At 36.8% G+C, this 15,019-nt stretch overlaps 2 protein-coding genes across 2 annotated transcripts; both read right to left on the bottom strand.

Annotated features, from left to right (window-relative positions):
* Positions 1-6,935: 6,935 nt before the first annotated feature.
* On the bottom strand, positions 6,936-8,008 carry LOC108547807 (putative uncharacterized protein DDB_G0286901). The gene is made up of 2 exons (XM_017900477.1): positions 7,991-8,008; positions 6,936-7,553 (listed from the first exon to the last, which is right to left on the bottom strand). The coding sequence occupies exons 1-2, from the start codon at positions 8,006-8,008 to the stop codon at positions 6,936-6,938; spliced, it is 636 nt and encodes a 211-aa protein (XP_017755966.1).
* A 163-nt stretch (positions 8,009-8,171) lies between these two features.
* Positions 8,172-10,916, bottom strand: LOC108547806 (myb-like protein I). Its single transcript, XM_017900476.1, has 5 exons — positions 10,805-10,916; positions 10,603-10,704; positions 10,388-10,504; positions 10,167-10,288; positions 8,172-8,753 (listed from the first exon to the last, which is right to left on the bottom strand). The coding sequence occupies exons 1-5, from the start codon at positions 10,914-10,916 to the stop codon at positions 8,172-8,174; spliced, it is 1,035 nt and encodes a 344-aa protein (XP_017755965.1).
* Positions 10,917-15,019: the final 4,103 nt, after the last annotated feature.

Genomic DNA, 15,019 nt, shown 5'->3' with positions numbered 1-15,019 from the left:
GAAATTCTTTGTGACCATGTATGAAATTTAAATTTATTTGAAATTATCCGTGAAATTTGGAATTATATGCAATTATTCGTGAACCCTAAAGTTGTTTGGAATTATAACTAATTATTTGCGAATTTTTAAATTCTTTGGGATCATATGTGATTAAAAATTATTTGCAATTATTTGTAAATCGTTAGTTAGATGAAACAACAAATTTACCAACAAAATTTAAGCAGCAAAATCTCTCGAATTTCTTATACATCATAATATATGTTGAATTTTCCTATATTCTTTGCTAATTTCACATCAGAGCGAATTATTCGAAGGTGATAACATCGTCGCGATAATTAAACCTCAGCTCGATGGACAGCGTCATAAACAGCAACGCGTTTCATGACAAACTAACCTCGCCATAAAACCGAACCCAAACAACGCAGATCGCCATGAAACTTGCCCACGAAGCATGCAAAGTTATTCGACTAGCCGAGTAAATTCGCGGTTTGGAAAAGTTGTTAATTACGAATAAGTCTTACCGCGAAACGTTTCGTCAGAAATATCTGGGAACGCTGGATCCCGGCAACACGGAGAAAATAAATTATTACAGGAAAAATTAAACGAAAATCGCGGAGAAAATAGGAGGGTATCGATTTACGAGTATGTTGCTGTCCAAAAACTCTCGATCACTCGCTTATTTAATTATTATTTGCCGTTGCATCGTTCGGTGGTATGCATATAAGATCGGAAATTTTATGGTCAGCGGGGACCATAAAAACTCCTGCAATTTTCACCATTAAGTGACGGTGCCAGAGCTTTTGGCACCTCTGTGCGAATCAGTTACCTTCGCTTTCATTTTGCATGACGCCAGTGTACCGATTGCGAGGGATTGAGAAGAAGCTGAAATTAATTTCAGAGGAATGATTGTCGTGATAGGTGTAACGAGTTCCATTGCCATTCTTTGGTACGTTTTATTTTATTTTTTCCTGATTTTCCTGTCCACGAATTATTTTATTATCGAATACTTTTCTTATCGAATTACTTCGTTTCTGAGCGTATTTTCTTTATTTTTTCCTGATTTTCCTGTCCACGAATTATTTTATTATCGAATACTTTTCTTATCGAATTATTTCGTTTCTGAGCGTATTTTCTAATAAATTAATGAAATTCAAGAGAACGATTAGCGTGTCAAATGTATCGTACTAATTCTATTTCCATCTTTGTCGTGTTTCATTTCTTTCCCTGATTTTTCTGTCCTCGAATTATTTTATTATTGAACGTATTTTCTAATAAATTAATTAAATTTAAAGGAACGATCATCGTATCAAGTGTAGGATACCATCGCCATCTTTGTTTTCTTCCTTTTCTTTCATTTCTTTCTCTGATTTTTCTGTCCACGAATTATTTCGTTCTTGAACGTATTCTCGAATAAATTTAATTAAATTCAAAAGAACGATTATCGTGTCAAATATACGAATTCCATCGTCATATTTGTCGTGTTTTATTATTTTTACTAATTTCTCTGTCCACGAATTATTTTGTTACAGGATTATTTCGTTCTTAAACGTATTCTGGAATAAATTATATTTAAAGGAAGGATCATTGTGTCAGGTGTATGAATTCCATCGCCATCTTTGTCGTGTATTATTATTTTCACTGATTCTTCTGTCTTCGAATTATTTTATTATTGAATTCTTTTCTTATGCAATTACTTCATTCCTGAATATATTCTCGAATAAATTAATGAAATTCAAGAGAACGATTGTCGTGTTAAATGTATCGTACTAATTCTATTTCCATCTTTGTCGTGTTTCATTTCGTTCCCTGATTTTTCTGTCCTTGAATTATTTTATTATTGAACGTATTTTCTAATAAAGTAATTAAATTTAAAGGAACGATCATCGTATCAGGTGTAGAATTCCATCGCCATCTTTGTTTTCTTTCTTTTCTTTAATTTCTTTCTCAGATTTTTCTGTCCCCTAATTATTTCATTATCGAATCCTTTCGTTTCTGAACGTATTCTTAAATAAATTAAATGTAAAAGAACTATCGTTGTGTCAGGTGTACGAGTTCCATCGCCATCTTTGTCGCGTTTTATTTCTTTCTCGAATTTTTCTGTCTTCAAATTATTTTATTATTGCATTATTTCGTTCTTGAACGTATTCTCGAATAAATTAATTATATTGGAAGGAAGGATTGTTGTATCAGATGTATGAACTTCATCGCCATCTTTGTCGTGTTTTATTAGTTTCACTGATTTTTCTGTCCACAAATTATTTTATTGTTGAATTCTTTCGTTGTCGAATTATTTTGTTCCTAGACGTATCGTCGTACAAATTAATTACATTCAAAGGAACAATTATTGTGTCAGGTGTACGAGTTCCATCGCTATTTTTGTCATGTTTTATTTCTTTCTCGAATTTTTCTATCCTCGGATTATTTTCTCATCGAATTATTTTATTCGTGAATGTATTTCCAAAGATTTTTGCTGAGAAGGCACTCCTGCCTGATATTAACTTTTATGTTAAGGGTATCACGATGAGAATTCGCCCTAAATGCATTCGACATAGATGATGAAATTCGCCGAAATCCCAAAGGACCGCGTAGAAACGACTTTTCTTGCGCGAATGAGGAACTCGTTACACAATGCGTTACAAATCGAGTTAAAAATCTTTGCTGTTAATTCAACGAAGTCAAAGTGTCGGGGTTAAAAACGGTTCAAAGCGAATAAAGCTAGGAACAAATAAACGTAAAGTTCTTAATTGTACAACTCAAAGCAACGCAAAAATTCTGACCCTTTGTTCAGCACAAAGGCTTCTCGAAAACTACCTCGTGCATGCATCTTACGAAAAGGTATACTAACAAACCGCACCTTCTCTTTATTTCTACTTTGCATTCTCTTTTGCCCGATTCAAAAACTACGCAAACATTCTCAGAACACGTTTAATTATCCGAAAGTATTAAGCGGTATACGCTCTTTCTTTTCACCCTAAATGACAACCGGTTACTTCCGTCAAATATTAACGAATTTTCCACCCTACACAAACGACCATTATTTATTTATATATTTCCCAATAAACCACGAAGCCATGCGTTCGCGGATAAATAAAACTAAATTTTTAAAAATTATTTTAAAAAGTCTAGCCAGTACCAAGTTCTTATCCTCGCTAGTAGATGGATTCTTACTTGAAGGAGGTTCGAGGACTTTCTCGCAAGTCCTCGGTGAAGCCGCGATTTCCCTTAAATAGAAGTTCCGATGGTACCTGAGTATCCTATATGCTATCTAAGCTTCTATGCTACCTAAGTTCCTGTGCTACCTAAGTTCCTATACCACCTAGCTTCTTGTGCTACCTAAGTTTCTATGCGACCTAAGTTCCTGTACTGCCTAAGTATCTTGTATGCTGAATAAGTTCCTGTACTACCTAAGTATCATATATGCTACCTAAGTTCCTGTGTTACCTTAGTATCATATATGCTACCTAAGTTCTTGTGCTACCTAAGTTCCTATACCACCTAACTGCTAGTGCTACCTAAGTTTCTATGCGACCTAAGTTCCTGTGCTGCCTAAGTATCTTGTATGCTAAATAAGTATCCTATATGTTACCTAAGTTCCTATGCCACTTAAGTTCCTGTGCTACTTAAGTTCCTATGCCACCTAAGTTCCTGTGCTACCTAAATATCCAATATTCTACCTAAGTTCCTATGCCACCTAAGTATCCCTGTCTAAGACAAGGCCTGCTAGAAAAGCCTTACTGACATCCCTTCCTTTTCCTGTCGTCCTTCTACCTGCTACCCTATCAATAGCAACGAAGACCACGGGGATACCAACAGGCCAGCACCATACGAACACCAAACCATAGTAGGAACCGCAAGAGACAACACAATTGGTAAGAAGCTCTCCGCTCGAGTACATCGAGTTAACTATTGTACTTAATAAATCTCTCCCTCGAACACGAAACATTTGCAGTGGTATCTACCCTAAATCTGACATCCAATCCCTACAAAAGTTTTCGAAAATTATTTAAACGAATTGTTTAAAATTAAATTACACGCGTCGTTCGTCCCAACGCCTGATTCGGAAATAACACACTGGCATTTGCGATCTCGCTTACACCACACAGTTCACCTGCTTTCACCCCCAGCCTACTGACATGTCCTACATCCCCCGTTCCGGAGTCACGCTTATTGAAACTCGATAAAAATTACATCCACCCGAAAGTACGTCGAGCAGAAGTCCCTCAACGTAGTTCCAACCAATAACCGGCCGCATGACAGACGTATCATCCCATCTCTCATCCCTCGCACAGAGAGAATAAACCGATCCCTCGGTACCTCCATCAAGCATCTCACTGATCTTCCTTTACCCTGCAAGACCAATACCACTGTATCGGCTATACGATTATCCAGAATCTCGAGAATCAGAGACGTCGCTGAGAGACGAGAGCCGTGACGGATAGGGAGGGGCCAGCAGCGATCGACTGGTCCCAATCACGAGGACGTTCCCCGCGTTAAAACCGGGCAAGGATTTTCGTCGTCCAGGCGAAAAGCCGATACGTTGAGGGATTACCCGGGCAGATCGGAATTTTCCAAGGGATTACAGCTGGCGACCTCTATCCGGCTCGGCCAGGCCTCCAGTTCGCGACGTTGAGAGCCGCTGTTGGGAGATTGGAAAAATTATAATCGGCCAGACACCTGTTGGCTACCGATTACGCGGGAGATGACGGCGAACCACGGAAACGGAAGTAGAAACGATATAATTCGATTAGATTTCGGATAGACCTGGTGGGTTAGGTTAGCTTTGGTTTACGACACCGTATTAATAGGGTTGCCGGAAATTCCGGGGAATTTATATGTAAACTTGGCCAGGTCATGTGATCCAGAAGGGAATGTGGAATAATCCAAATTGCCTGTGGCAGGGGCTGATGGGAAACGAAGATTAGAGCTTTTTAATTTCTATTCCATAGTTTCAGCGTGGATCTTGGATTTTTCATAGATCTAATCCAGTGAAATTTTTGATATTATTTATTTATTTATTTAATTATAATTTACGGGTAGTAGAACCCATTAATGTGCAAACGACAAATTTAAAGGTACATTAGTTTGTTAGAGAAAGAATATAGGTTAGGTATGGTACAAATGCAGATATAGCCGATATAAACAATTTGCTTAGAGATTTAAGACCTGGTTTTTAAACGAAGAGATACTATTGCCAAAAAATTGAAGGTTTGATGAGAAATTGATTGCAAAAATGCATATTCTATCGATAGGGTCTACTGATTCAAGTCGTGCAGTATTATGCTGGTATATACGATGATTCTTCGGTAGCGTGCATGAGTCGGAGGAATATAATTAGGCTTTGGCAATTACTAATTTGTCCGAGGAATTTTTCCAGGTGAAATTCGGAAAAATTAATTATCGAACTTGGAAATGACATTTTCTCGATTACACCGTGAATTTTTCATGTCCATCGCAGGCTAATGGGAAACGGAGATTAGGCGTTTTTAATTTCTATTCGACGGAGTTAGCGTGGATTTTTTGTAAATCTAATCGAGTGAAATTTTGGATATTATATACGATGATTATTTTATTCCACGAGTCAGAAAAATATAATTAGACTTTGGTAATTACTTCTCTGTCCGAGGAATTTTTCGAAGTGAAATTCGGAAAAATTAATTATCGAACTTGGAAATATTGTGGTAACAACTAAATAGTGAACTCTATATCCTAGTAATATGAGGACGATCCCTTCCCCTGTGTTTTGTCCTTTGTCTCCCCTTTTCTGGAGACGTCTTGTGACCTGCATGGCCTCAAACAGATCAGTTCTCATCGTTCGTTTAATAAAAATCTATACAGTTTTTTCACCGTTTTCCACTGACTACTATTCCTTCGCGTTATAACCCCTTAACAAAATGAAATTTTTTCGATTACCCCGTGAATTTTTCATGTCCATCCCAGGCTCATGGGAAACGGAGATTAGGCGTTTTTAATTTCTATTCGACGGGGTTAGGAATTTTTTCAGGTGAAATTCGGAAAAATTAATTATCGAACTTGGAAATTAAATTTTTTCGATTACCCCGTGAATGTTTCATTATCCTTCGCAGGTTAGATTTTAAAATAAAAATTGTGCAATATTCCGACGACGCGTATATATTCAAAAAATGCAATTACAAGTTTATAATTTGTAGACTGGTTATCGTTCGTGGAATTTTTCGAAAATCGATTTCCTTCGTGTATTTTAATATACATCGATTGCGTAAATACACGGAGAAAATTTGATTCGGGTTTCGATGATTCGCTTGATTAAAAAATGAATCGTGGAAAAATGATTTTTCTCGTGTCACTTGTAAACCGGGTTATAAAAATTGTAGTTTATTAACCTTCCGTATGTTACCCAATCCATTCTGCGCTATTTCGTGCATTGATTCGTTGTTTCTGTTATCAACGATATATTCTCCATCCGCGCGTGTGTTCGTGCGATAGTCTGGGCGTATTAAAAACTGCTATCTAAAATATTCAACCACATAACAAATTTATAAATATTCATACGTCTATTCATGCGTTGTGTGCAAAAAAAAAAAAATCGCGATCCAGGGAATTAATTTAAAAATTTTTTAGACCCAACTACGTGCCCCGTAATATGCAGTACGTAACGAAAAACGATATAAACACGTCGATCGAACAAATGAGAGAATAAAAAGATTCACAATCTGAGATACCAATTCGAAGTTTTGGTCTCCATGCGTAGCAGTAGATAATAATTACTAAAATTTCCACAACGTGAAGTTGACAATGAAAATAAAATATGAAAATATTTTCTCGCAAATTCTTCCTGTTCCAAATGGATGTCAACAAAACACCAAGGGTTCCAACGAAATATTTTGAAGAAATTGAGGATACTTTAAAAAAGGGGAAGAAAAGAAAAAAAAAGAAAAGCGTTTCTCGAAATAGGATTTCTATAGTATGTTGTCGTTGTCGTTGTTTTCGGTGTTGCTGCTATTGTCGTCGTTGTCATTGTCGTGGTCGTTGTCGCCGCTATAGTCATTGTCGTCGTCGTCGTTGCCGCTGCTATTGTCGTGGTCGTTGTCGTTGCCGCTGCTATTGTCGTTGTCGTTGCTATTGTCGTTGTCGCTGCTATTGTCGTTGTCGTTGCCTCTGCTATTGTCGTTGTCATTGACGTTGCTGCTATTGTCGTTGTCATTGACGTTGCTGCTATTGTCGTTGTCGTTGCCTCTGCTATTGTCGTTGTCATTGATGTTGCTGCTATTGTGGTTGTCATTGACGTTGCTGCTATTGTCGTTGTCGTTGTCGCTGCTATTGTCGTTGTCGTTGACGTTGTCGTTGCCTCTGCTATTGTCGTTGCCATTGACGTTGCTGCTATTGTCGTTGTCGTTGTCGCTGCTATTGTCGTTGTCGTTGCCTCTGCTATTGTCGTTGTCGTTGTCATTGTTGCTGCTATTGTCGTTGCCGTTGTTGCTGCTATTGTTGTTGTCGTTGCTATTCTGGCTGCCTCTGCTATTGTTATTGGTGTTGTCATAGTTATCATTGCCAATGTTATTGTTTTGGCATTGCTGCTGTTGTTATTGCTATTGTTGTTGTTACTGCTATTGTTGTTGATGTGAGTCGGGAAAAACTCTGGCAAAGGAAACAGTATTAAACCGTTGCACTCAACGATTTTTTGACTAAAGGAGAGTGGGAGTACGAAGATTTTCTGCTTACAAAGCGGACGATACTTTTTGGAGCAGTAAATAAGAAATAGTATAATAACTGACACAAAGAATTATTTAATTTCAATACCTCGCACAATTATATTATAATATTATCATAATATTTTAGTTCAAGTAAATCTGTTTTGTTATTAAAAAAGTCGTTGTTTATTAGACGCGCAGATCTCTGTTAGTATAGGATTAATCTAGCATTAATCTTACATTATTATTATTATAATATTACATTATTATATTATCGCTATATTATTATATATTTCGAAAGCATTTCTCTATTTCCCAATTACCATATTCCTATAATTCATCCACCATCGTAGGTTTATCTTATATCCACGAAAAAATTAGGTTTATCGAGTGTACAGGTTGATCGTGAGCATCTCGAAGAATTCCGACAGATCTCTAAATCCCTTCGTTGGCGGAAATCACTTTGCAAAAATATGATTAACGAAGATTCTCGAAATAGGATTTCTATAGTATGTTGTCGTTGTCGTTGTTTTCGGTGTTGCTGCTATTGTCGTCGTTGTCATTGTCGTGGTCGTTGTCGCCGCTATAGTCATTGTCGTCGTCGTCGTTGCCGCTGCTATTGTCGTGGTCGTTGTCGTTGCCGCTGCTATTGTCGTTGTCGTTGCCTCTGCTATTGTCGTTGTCATTGACGTTGCTGCTATTGTCGTTGTCATTGACGTTGCTGCTATTGTCGTTGTCGTTGCCTCTGCTATTGTCGTTGTCATTGATGTTGCTGCTATTGTGGTTGTCATTGACGTTGCTGCTATTGTCGTTGTCGTTGTCGCTGCTATTGTCGTTGTCGTTGACGTTGTCGTTGCCTCTGCTATTGTCGTTGCCATTGACGTTGCTGCTATTGTCGTTGTCGTTGTCGCTGCTATTGTCGTTGTCGTTGCCTCTGCTATTGTCGTTGTCGTTGTCATTGTTGCTGCTATTGTCGTTGCCGTTGTTGCTGCTATTGTTGTTGTCGTTGCTATTCTGGCTGCCTCTGCTATTGTTATTGGTGTTGTCATAGTTATCATTGCCAATGTTATTGTTTTGGCATTGCTGCTGTTGTTATTGCTATTGTTGTTGTTACTGCTATTGTTGTTGATGTGAGTCGGGAAAAACTCTGGCAAAGGAAACAGTATTAAACCGTTGCACTCAACGATTTTTTGACTAAAGGAGAGTGGGAGTACGAAGATTTTCTGCTTACAAAGCGGACGATACTTTTTGGAGCAGTAAATAAGAAATAGTATAATAACTGACACAAAGAATTATTTAATTTCAATACCTCGCACAATTATATTATAATATTATCATAATATTTTAGTTCAAGTAAATCTGTTTTGTTATTAAAAAAGTCGTTGTTTATTAGACGCGCAGATCTCTGTTAGTATAGGATTAATCTAGCATTAATCTTACATTATTATTATTATAATATTACATTATTATATTATCGCTATATTATTATATATTTCGAAAGCATTTCTCTATTTCCCAATTACCATATTCCTATAATTCATCCACCATCGTAGGTTTATCTTATATCCACGAAAAAATTAGGTTTATCGAGTGTACAGGTTGATCGTGAGCATCTCGAAGAATTCCGACAGATCTCTAAATCCCTTCGTTGGCGGAAATCACTTTGCAAAAATATGATTAACGAAGAAGAGCGAACGGAAAGAAATGATTCTCGGTTAGACAGGAAGGAAGGAATGGGAGGAATTGGACAAGGAGACACCGTGTCGGAACAGAGAAGCCTGATCGTTCGATATCTCGAGGCGCGGTTTTCGAGAGCCCTTTCGGAGCTTCGGCTAGTGAAGGAGGTTCGTGGTCGGATAGAAAGGCGATGCATTCGAGGATTACCGTGACGATCGGACTTTCCGTGGAAATTCTGAAGAGTTTACCGAGCGGGCGAACGCGAACACAAGTTTGTCCAATATCGTTCTACTGACAAACGTAGTCAGATACAGGCGAGTCCAATTTGGCCGACATGTGATTTCCACGGAACTCGTAACCAGCAGGAAATCATGGACGAGACGAATCGTGTATTTCTTTCTTCAAACAGCACGAGAGCGTTGAATCGTTGATGAGACAGGATCCGATGATATGAGAAAAATTCCAATTCCACGTTCGGACAATATTTTCCTATCTAATAAATCGAAATATCAATGAAGATGTACTTTTTAAATTTAGCTGCAATTTAGTTCGAATTTAGTTAGAGAAGATGCTCAGTTTAAATCGATGAAAGATTGGAACTGTTGTTTCAACTAGCTGCAAGTTAGTAGGTGATGTTTCCACTAACAACCCTAGATCTAACATCTCGATATAGAGACCATTTGGACTACAAGTTACTCTAATCGCAAAAATCCTGATCACTCGAATTAGAGAAACTCTGTGATCATCTCTGATTCTAGAATGGAGTCGTCCGATCACTCGCATAAATGAAGCACATGATAAAGGAACGATACTTGGACTGACTATAGTGATAGATCCAGCACTTGTGTGACCAATTAATGCACAAAAATCACAGTTATTCGAATAATTGGAACACGTTGGAGAAACAATGCTTGGATAAAATAACACTGTAAAGTTCAGGTGAACTAGAAGTCACCCAATATTCATAAACACCAATCATTCACAGACAGAAGCACATATCAGAGAAATAATATTTGACCTAACAACACTGGCAGACCCAATACCTCTTTGACTATCCCATATAGAAGTCACCCAACTCATAAAAATCCTGATCACTCCCAAAATCGAAGCATAGTAAAGAAACAATGCTTGGTCTATCAACACTGATAGACCCAACACCTCTACGACCATTTCATCCAGAAATAATTTAATCCACAAAAATCCTCACCACTCAAATAACTAGAACACGTTGAGGAAACAAAGTTTCACTTAGCAGCACCTCTATAACTCAGCCAATCCTCAAAAATCCCAATCACTCCCAAAATCGAAGCATAGTAAAGGGGCAATGTTTGGCCTATCAACACTGATAGACCCAACACCTCTACAACCATATTTCATCCAGAAATAATTTAATCCACAAAAATCCTCACCACTCAAATAACTATAACACGTTGAGGAAACAAAGTTTCACTTAGCAGCACCTCTATAACTCAGCCAATCCTCAAGAACCCCAATCACTCCCAAAATCGAAGCATAGTAAAGAAACAATGCTTGGTCTATCAACACTGATAGACTCAACATCTCTGCGACCATCTCATCCAGAAATGATCTAATTCACAAAGATCTTAATCACTTCCAAAATGGAAACATAGTAAAGAAACAATGCTTGGCCTATCAACACTGATAAACCCAACACCTCTACAACCATATTTCATCCAGAAATAATTTAATCCACAAAAATCCTCACCACTCAAATAATTAGAACACGTCGAGGAAATAATGTTTCATCTATTAGCATCACCTCTATAACTCATCCAATCCTCAAGAACCCCAATCACTCCCAAAATCGAAGCATAGTAAAGAAACAATGCTTGGTCTATCAACACTGATAGACTCAACACCTCTGCGACCATCTCATCCAGAAATTACCTAATCCACAAAAATCCTAACTATTAAAATAATTAGAACATGTTGAAGAAATAACGTTTCATCTATTAGCACCACCTCTATAACTCATCCAATCCTCAAGAACCCCAATCACTCCCAAAATCGAAGCATAGTAAAGAAACAATGCTTGGTCTATCAACACTGATAGACTCAACACCTCTGCGACCATCTCATCCAGAAATGATCTAATTCACAAAGATCCTAATCACTTCCAAAATGGAAACATAGTAAAGAAACAATGCTTGGCCTATCAACACTGATAGACCCAACACCTCTACGTCCATCTCATCCAGGAATAATCTAATCCAGAAAAATCCTAACCACTCAAATAATTAGAACACATTAAGGAAACAACGTTTCACCTATCAGCACTAACTCTTTCAATCTGTGTCTCTGACTGAATTACAATCCTTAATTATCCTCCTTTATAATCCTCAAGGATGACGATAAGGCACGTCTAACCTTCACCACAACCAACAGCCTCTAAGACCATCTCACAAACAAGTCACCTAACTCACAAACATCCTGATCACTGGTAAAATCGAAGCCCATTAAAGAAACTTACTCATACTTTTCCTAGGACAACACCCTTAAACCCAACACCCCTCAGACCCCCAGAACCAGAAGCCACCTAATCCGGGAAAACCATAATCGCTGGTCCTGGTTCCAGCACATCATAAACCCGCGTTCGTCTCGAAGCAGAGATGATATCCACGGTATTTTCTGACATTACAGAGCTCCATATCCGTATCGTAAACTCGGACGAACGTAAAATATCGAGCATCATTTTCTCGTGTCGCCGGAGCCATCGGAGAGGAGCAGGCTCGGCGTGGAAAATGCTGTTCGAGGCAGCGCGCGCGCAGGTTGATCCTTGCGATCCTGATTGCTCGTGTAACCGGTACGCGTAGGCTACCTTAATTTATTACGTAGAAATTTGCATGTCGACTCGCATAAACAGCCGGGACGAACGATTCCGTACGACGCGAGTGATAAGAAAAGAGCAGCGATTTTTCGCCAGCCACGACCGGTTCCATGGCAATTACTCCTATAACGAACCGGATCGACTAGTCTCGCGGACTGCCGGTTTGCTACTAATTCGCGCTTTTTGCTATTCACCAGTGAGTAACGATAAATGGCCATCGTCCAAGGTAGCGACAGTTCGATCGTTCGGGTTCGTCGTTAAGATGAGACTGGTTTATCTGTATTGTTGGGGATATATTATAATTAGGTTGGCAGGCCTTTTGCTGCTCTTAAATTACCACGGTATATAGTTCGACTGATAATTCCGTTTTTGCTCTAGCACACGAGCACAGCTTCCACTTTTTCTACCGCTTTCTTGTAAGATTTACCTCGCTTCGGAAATGGTTATCGGTTAATTCGATTTATTTTTTTTATTGGTCGTTATTGTGATAATTCTTTGCGTTTAATAGCAGATTTTATGTACTCGATTATATTACTTAAATGGTGTTTTTTCGTCGTTATCTATGAATAGAATTCTGATTTTTCTTTTTCTTTTCTATTTTAATATTTAATTTTGCATGCGAGGAGATTATCAGATAATTTTATGTTTATTATTGTGACAATTGCTGTTATTACTTTTTGTTGCTGATATCGAGTAATTTTTATGACAAATGTTTTATATTTTTGGTCGTTATCTATAAATAGAATTTTGATTCTTCTTTTTCTTTTCTATTTTAATATTTAATTTTGTATGCGAGGAGATTATCAGATAATTTTATATTTATTATTGTGACAGTTGCTGTTATTACTTTTTGTTGCTGATATCGAGTAATTTTTATGACAAATGTTTTATATTTTTGGTCGTTATCTATGAATAAAATTCTGATTCTCCTTTTTCTTTTCTATTTTAATATTTAATTTTGTATGCGAGGAGATTATCAGATAATTTTATGTTTATTATTGTGGCAATTGCTGTTATTACTTTTTGTTGCTGGTATAGTGTAATTTTTATGACAAATGTCTTGTATTTTTGGTCGTTATCTATAAATAGAATTCTGATTCTTCTTTTTCTTTCCTATTTGGATATTTAATTTTTATGTAGGGGGGTTATTGGTTAATTTTATGTTTATTATTGTGACAGTTGCTATTATTACTTTTTGTTGCTGATATCGAGTAATTTTTATGACAAATGTCTTATATTTTTGGTATAATAATTAGTTGTTATTACAAGTTATCTTTATATGCGAATAAAGTTTCTTATTTTTCTTTCCTGTCTTCATTTCTGCTCGTTTGTGAAGCAATTGTCGATCAATTTTGTATTTCTACGAAATATCCTGAATGTGTCTAAAATTAAGATTAAAACGAAATTCGCTCGTATCTCAATTAATTTTATATTAACTCTGTGCAAATTATTATAATAATTAACATTGCTTATTAGGTAAATTTTAGATAAATTTTTGAATGTAATAAACGTAAACTATTCCTCCTTCATTCGGAAATTAATCTTCGAATTTAACTAGAAATATAACATAATTTTGTAAATTAGGTGAACTTTGCGAAGCTCGAATTAAATTTCACATATTTTGTGTAATGACTCTAATAGAAATTTCCGACAGTATATTGTTTGGACCCGTGGAAGCGCAGATATATAATTAAGGGAAATATCAACTACCCTCGCAGCAACAAATAATCGAGTGTATATCATACAACGCAGCAGTAATAAATTTGATAAAAAGAGAAAAGAAAAATAAACAAAAGAATAAATAATATTTTCATCTGTTGCAAAAATTTATCGTATCATATATCGATTAATTTTAATAAGAACAATTAATACGTAAATGTACTTAATTAATTAGAAATAAACACGTGTAATTAAATTTCCAAATATTCTCGTATTTATTACTTAAAAGACACCATAAAAATAACTATGCTGTATTACAAGAGTGTCTTTGAAAACAGCATGACGTTTTCGAATAGTTCGTGACATGTTTCCATTTCTAATTAAAATTTATACTCGTTCAGCTTCGAAACCGCTTTTACCAGGACTTTGCGTTCCTGTGATACGGAATACAGATCCCTGGCATAGAAAAAAGGAAAAAGAAGAAAAATAAAAGAAAATAAAAGAAAATAAACACAGATCGATGAACACAAATATCTGTTGACCGAGCATAGACGTTTTATTCGATGCAATTTTTATAGTTGATACAACGCTATAGGGGTGGTAGTGGGTACGATTTATGTGCAGGGAACACCTGACAGGGTTGTTCAAGACACTCGAAACATTCGAATAGTTTGAAATTCAGATGAAATAAAATTTGTCGAATCTGTTCCGTCCGAAAGGTTCATTGGGAAATTTTGTAATAGCTACGGACCTGGTGCAACCACGTGCGGATATAAACGCGAAACCGATAAAAATGAACGCCATTTCAGGGATAACTCGATATCTCGACTGCATCAAATTCTTGGATTTCTACGTCTGTCAGCTTATTACAAATTCTCCGAATCCCTTTTAAGAAATTTTCCAACGTAGCTCTCGATCAGTGTCATCCTCGTCGAATTTTCCTGTCTGACCGAATCGAATATTTCTTTAATTTCGGTGACCAAATTAATTCCAATTTTACTAAGCTTCGTAGAAACATGGTTCGTTCTAAATAACGAAATAATTGCGTTAATTATTATATAACGAGTAAAGGAGTAGTGTATAGCAATTACAATATTCACACTGATTCAAACTTCGTAGCTGTGAAATATTTTTCTCATCGTTATCACAGATATTCAATTATCGAATT

This window comes from Eufriesea mexicana, unplaced genomic scaffold (assembly GCF_001483705.2).
Source record: "Eufriesea mexicana isolate 0111107269 unplaced genomic scaffold, ASM148370v2 scaffold1289, whole genome shotgun sequence".
In the NCBI taxonomy this organism is placed as follows: domain Eukaryota; kingdom Metazoa; phylum Arthropoda; class Insecta; order Hymenoptera; family Apidae; genus Eufriesea; species Eufriesea mexicana.
This window is presented reverse-complemented; position numbering and strand designations above follow the sequence as displayed.

What these genes read in the sequence shown, in the direction of transcription:
- LOC108547806 (XM_017900476.1), bottom strand. Translation starts at nt 10,916, where the DNA reads ATGGTCGCAGAGATGTTGAGTCTATCAGTGTTGATAGACCAAGCATTG. An exon ending in GGATTGGCTGAGTTATAGAG is followed by an intron (nt 10,705 to 10,804) that starts GTGCTGCTAAGT and finishes ATATGGTTGTAG; the next exon opens with AGGTGTTGGGTCTATCAGTG. An exon ending in GGATTGGCTGAGTTATAGAG is followed by an intron (nt 10,505 to 10,602) that starts GTGCTGCTAAGT and finishes AAATGGTCGTAG; the next exon opens with AGGTGTTGGGTCTATCAGTG.